We start from the raw sequence: 5,970 nt of genomic DNA, 5'->3' as shown, positions 1-5,970 counted from the left end.
TCAGGCTGCATGCTCAGGTTTCATATATGCAATCACAATCGCTGACTCGCTTATCAAAGCTAACAAAAAAATAAAACATGTCTTAGTAATAGGTGCCGAAACAATGTCTAAAATTGTTGACTGGGAAGATAGATCAACTTGTGTATTGTTTGGTGATGGAGCTGGAGCAGTAATAATCAAATCTACGAGCGATCAAGCTACAAAAAGTTTTATAGCATCAACCAGTTTATACTCTGATGGAAATACAAAAATTTTAGAAACCAATGGTGGCATATCATCAACTGGCCACTCAGGAAAAATATGTATGAATGGTCGAGAAGTATTCAGACACGCAGTAGATAAATTAACAGCCGTAATAGAAGAAACACTCAAGGACAACTATTTGCAGATTAATAACATAGACTGGCTTATCCCCCATCAAGCAAATATCCGCATCATTGAAGCTGTCACAAAAAAACTTAATTTTCCTATGACAAAAGTCATCAATACAGTTGATAAACATGCAAACACTTCAGCTGCATCAATCCCTTTAGCTTTAGATCATGAAGTACAAAAGTTAAAAATAAAAAAAGGAGATAAGATACTACTTGTAGCAATAGGTGCAGGTTTAACCTGGGGGTCTGTACTACTGCACTACTGAAAACCCTACTTACCTTCAATTCTCTCTATCAACTTTTTAACTAGAGCTCTTAGCTTTTTGCTAGATTCATCGAGACCCTTTATGATATCATCTTGCATACTATGTGATTGAACTATTTCCTTATGGCCGTTTCTAATATAATCAATCATCTCTTCAATTTGGACAACCATCTTATCAACACTCATACTGCCACCAAAATTTGGTATGGCATTAGGCATAGCTCCGTCCATTAAACCACCAGCCATAAGCTGCTGAGACATCTGCATAAACGGCTTTAAAGTTTGACTAAGCAATTCAGGATCCTTGGCTAATTTCTCTATTTGCTCTTTGCAAGTTTCCATATATTGCTTCATAAATTCATCTTCTTTATCTGTCATATCGCACCTGCCTAATAAATGTTATCTTTTCATATCATACACTATCTTGCAACAAAAAACAATAGTAAAGTCATTATGATATATATTTGAAAGCATATTTTACATTGAACGGCAAGCTCTCAGTCTTTTAAAATCCTCTTCAGCATGGTATGACGATCTAGTAAGAGGACTTGAGGCAACCATTAAAAACCCTTTAGAATACGCTACATATCTGTAGTGATCAAATTCCTCAGGAGTAACATATCTATCAAGCCTCGCGTGTTTTTGAGTAGGCTGTAAATATTGACCAATCGTAACAAAATCAACTTCAGCGCTACGTAAATCATCCAATACTTGAAATACTTCTTCTTTTGTTTCCCCAAGACCTACCATCAGCCCTGATTTTGTAAAGAGCTTAGGATTAACTTGTTTAACTGTTTTTAGCAAATATAAAGAATGAAAATAACGAGCACGCGGCCTTATCTTTGCGTATAGCCTTGGAACTGTCTCAATATTATGATTATAAACATCTGGTGCAGCAACAGCAATTGCCTCAAATGCCCGCTCTTTATTAAGAAAATCAGGCGTTAAAATTTCTATTGTTGTTTCTGGACTAGTTTTCCTAATTTCTTCTATACATCTGATGAATTGATTTGCACCACCATCAGGTAAATCATCACGATCAACAGAAGTGATAACCACATGCCTTAAATTCAATTTCTTAACAACTTTTGCTAGATTCTCTGGCTCGTGAGGATCCAACTTATCAGGAATTCCGGTTGCAACATTGCAAAAAGCACAAGCACGAGTACAAACTGAACCAAGGATCATCACAGTAGCATGACGTTTATTCCAACATTCACCAATATTTGGACATGCTGCTTCTTCACACACTGTATGCAAATTATATAATTTAACAGTGTTTAAAGTTTCATTAAATACTTCGCCAGTCGGAGCTTTCGCCTTCAACCATTGCGGCTTGCTATGCATCTTGCTGTTGTGCTAGAACCTTTCTGAGCATCTTTTTTATCTTCTGAGCTTTTTCACTTAATTTTATTGTTCTGGTCCCAAGTAAGAAACCATCTAGACCACCTTTGTAGTCTATGGTTCTTAAAGTTCTTGTTGCTATACAAAACCTAAATTTTCTGTTGAGTACATCACTAATCAATGTCACTTTATGTAAATTTAAGCAAAAAGTACGCTTAGTCTTACGATTTGAATGCGATACTTTATTACCAAAAGACTTTTTTCTATTTGTTAACTCGCAAATTCTACTCACTTTGATATACCCAGTTATTCTATAAAGCCTAGGTTACATTATATAGTGAAAAAGTCAACACTTTCTTGTTTAATTTTTATACTATATACCGCTTTGTAGCCAAAAAATACCGTGATTTTTTCTATTATAAGAGAAGTCATATGCTGAATTTCCAGCGCTTTACCTCCATTTGTTACTGCTAAATGCAACACGCCAGAATTTGTATTCTGTGCATATAAAACTCTTTTTGGCTTTGCATATTCTGCCACTTCTGCCCCAACTATATTACGCCAGTTTAAAATTAGACGTATTTCATTCTTACTAATTTTATTATACATACATTTAAGTACATATTTTTCTACTATAGATTTCAAATTTTTTGGTCCACTATAGTTAAGCATCTTGCTCATAAACTCTCTTCTTTATAGCATTGTTTTATTGCAAATCCTTCTAACTCTTGCATATATTCCTCTAAGGTAATCAACCCCATACAAGCCATAGCACCACGTTCTTTTAAATCTCCTGTTATTAATTTTTTAGCAAGTATTATAGCTGGAACACAAGGAATTTGCACCTCCTTTAGCAATCACTGTATTTCCTTCATATTGACTTCAAAAAAGGCTTCAAGAGATATATAAGCCAGGAACAATGTACATCAAGCCTACCATCAGCTATCATCATATCATTACTGTAAGCACGGTTAGAATACCGTTTTTTATAACCTTTGGTAAATCTTCCCACTTTTCTTGAAATACACTTGCAAACACCTGTAAGCTTTTTTAATATTAATAGCAAGGACTATAACATAAAAAATTGATTTTTCTATGAATTTAGAATAAAATAATGAAAAGCACTTAAGTCATAGATCAGTTACTAATGAATGCGCATCAATATTTACTCTTTTAAAACTAGTAGGAATAGCATAAGATCTCTCCATTTTATTAAAAGCAATACTAAGTAAGCCATATATTACCCCTCCAGCTGCACTTGATATACCAGTTATCATCCTTGTATTATCGTCATCTATAGTAAGAGATACCAATGCTAAGCTCCCAATACATGGAATCAATACTAACTTAGCAGAACAAACAAATAAATCCAAGTATCTAAGCCGTACACATTTTTCTATATATTCTTTACAACCAAGATCCCCAGGAGCAGAACCCATATTATCCTTCAATGAAACGTTTGCTCCTTCTTTCACTAATGCTCTTATGAGGTTTTCTCGCCTCTCACGAGCAGCCAAATGCAAAGGACTATTCCCATCCTTATCTTGTATATTAATCTCTATTCCTGGCACACCTAACACAGACTTCCACATCTGTGCATGTCCCTTTATAATTGCTAGGTGTAGTATGGTTTTTCCATTTATATCCACAGCATTAACATTAGCACCATTTTCTATCAGAAGATCTACTATTGGTAAATGGCTACCCGTAACAGCAAGGTGTAGAGGTGTATATTGATTTCCACTTCTTGCTTCAATGTTTGCTCCATTATTTATAAGAGTCCTTACCACATCTATATGGCCATACCTTGAAGCCAAGTGTAAAGATGTCATTTGATTTCCATCCGCTATGTAATGAACGTCCTGTTGTAATAATTGAACTTTCTCTGCGCTTCTCAGAAATTCTCTAATACCTTCACTTGTAGTTAAATCTCTAGGAGTTTTGCCACGTTTATCAATTAACATAGAATTTGCATTCCTTCTCACAAGCACATCCACTACGTCCATATGGTCATACCTTGAAGCCAAGTGCAAAGGCGTACGTCTATCTTGATCTTGAGGATTCACTCCCGCCCTTTTTTCTATCAGAAGTTCAACTACACTTGTATTCCCACTTCTTGCAGCTAAGTGCAAAGGCGTACGTCCATTTTTATCTTGAAGATTCACTTTCGCCTCCTTTTCTATCAGAAGTTTAACTACACTTGTACCCCCACTTCCTGCAGCTAAGTGCAAAGGCGTACGTCCATTTTTATTTTGAAGATTCACTTTTGCCCCCTTTTCTATCAGAAGTTTAACTACACTTGTACTCCCACTTCCTGCGGCTAAGTGCAAAGGTGCAAGCTTGTCTTCTTTACTCACCAAATTTATATCAGCTTTATTTTCTGTTGTAGTCTTTATAGAGGACACATTTTCATTTACTACCACTGCCTTACTTTGAGTAGATACACTTAAAATATCTTCACTACGTGATCTTGTAACTTGCCTCCTCTCCTGGCTAATATCACAGCTAATCTCTATTAGCTGCCCTTCCACTAAAACTTTCACTATCTCTACATAACCTTTGGCAGCAGCCCAATGCAAGGCAGTAAATCCATCCTTATCTACTCCATTGATACTCACTCTATGCTGTATGAGCATTTTTACACAATTTAAATGCCCATTCCTTGCAGCAAGGTGTAAAGGTGTAAATCCGTCCTTTTTACTTATCACATTTATATCAACTTTATTTTCCGTTGTAGTGTTCACAGGAATAGAAGATGTATTCTCTTTTACTGCCTTGTTCTGAGTAAATGCATCCACAATGCTTTCGCTAAGCGATCTTATAAATGGCTTTTTCTTTTGATTACTTGCTTCAGTTTTTGTTATATTAACAGAATCACAACTAGTATCTATTTTTTTTCCTACTATCAAAGCTTCCACTATCTTTACATGACCTTTGGCAGCAGCATAATGCAAAGCAGTAAATCCATACTTATCTATCTCATTAATACCCACTCCATGCTGTACGAGCGTTTCTACACAATTTAAATGCCCATTCATAGCAGCAGTATGTAAGCCCTCACACCCTACTTGTACACCATTTTGTTTCAATAAGAGCTCTTGTATTTCAAAATGACCTCCCTTAATATCATAGTCTAAAGGAGTACCACCTTCTTTATCCCTTGCATTAACATCTGCTCCCTTTTCTATTAAACGTTCTATTACACTTTTCTTTGTTATACTGTCTATAGACATTGTTCTTCGAAGAATCTTATCCTTCACTTTCACAGCAAAATGTAGTGGTGTCTGACCATCTTGACCGGCCACATTAACATCTATTTCTTTGTGTTCTAATAAAGCATCTATTACCTTTTCATAGCCATTTTGAATAGCAACATGTAGAAAAGTAAATGAACTTACAAAAAGATAATTGATATCAAATTTTTGCTTTCGCCACTCCTCATATACATCACCTCTAAGGTTTAGCAGTGTGCCTTTTATTTCGTCAACTATGTTATCTGCATTTAAATTACCATTACTATTTACCTGACGTAGTATATCTATATATTCCACTATCATATTTCCCTCATTGCCAAAATATTCTATTTATTATATAATGTTACAAAAGTCAACCGATTTTTTATTTGTTTTCAATTATAAACTAGATATAAAGACCTCTGCATTATGCTGCTCTTAAATAAAGAAGCAACACTTCTAATGTAAACATCTCAGTTTTTTAAATCAAAAAACCTAAATTTTGCTCTATAATCGCCAAAGTTATCCTGCTTGACATCAGTGATCCAAGTTTGACATTTAATACCCAGCACCTCTCCTATCAATAATATTCTATGCTGCTTATCTAAGTGAGACATTATATCGTCAAGTAGTAAAATCGGTGCTTTTTTACAATAAATACACCTTGCTTTTACACCGGATAGGATTATAGAAAGTAGCAGTAATTTTTGTTCACCAGTAGAGCATAAATTTATAGGCATGTCCCTTTTTTGAC

The 5,970-nt window shown here is 35.1% G+C and overlaps 1 protein-coding gene across 1 annotated transcript; it reads right to left on the bottom strand.

Annotated features, from left to right (window-relative positions):
* Window positions 1-5,540, bottom strand: LOC108370726 (ankyrin-1-like). The gene is made up of 4 exons (XM_017626109.1): window positions 3,395-5,540; window positions 1,635-1,889; window positions 654-1,028; window positions 1-59 (listed from the first exon to the last, which is right to left on the bottom strand). The coding sequence occupies exons 1-4, from the start codon at window positions 5,538-5,540 to the stop codon at window positions 1-3; spliced, it is 2,835 nt and encodes a 944-aa protein (XP_017481598.1).
* Between the last annotated feature and the right edge of the window lie 430 nt (window positions 5,541-5,970).

Source organism: Rhagoletis zephyria, unplaced genomic scaffold, assembly GCF_001687245.7.
Source record: "Rhagoletis zephyria isolate East Lansing unplaced genomic scaffold, Rhagoletis_zephyria_1.1 Rzeph_scaffold_04440, whole genome shotgun sequence".
Lineage (NCBI taxonomy): Eukaryota > Metazoa > Arthropoda > Insecta > Diptera > Tephritidae > Rhagoletis > Rhagoletis zephyria.
The sequence above is the reverse complement of the archived record's forward strand: the minus strand, read 5'-3'. Positions and strand labels throughout refer to the sequence as shown.

Coding starts and splice junctions, on each gene's coding strand:
- LOC108370726 (XM_017626109.1), bottom strand. CDS start 5,540: ATGATAGTGGAATATATAGATATACTACGTCAGGTAAATAGTAATGGT. Junction 1,890..3,394: donor TGCTCCTGGGGATCTTGGTT/GTAAAGAATATA, acceptor ATTTGCATACAG/TGTGTGAAGAAGCAGCATGT. Junction 1,029..1,634: donor TGCAAATCAATTCATCAGAT/GTATAGAAGAAA, acceptor AACATTTATTAG/GCAGGTGCGATATGACAGAT.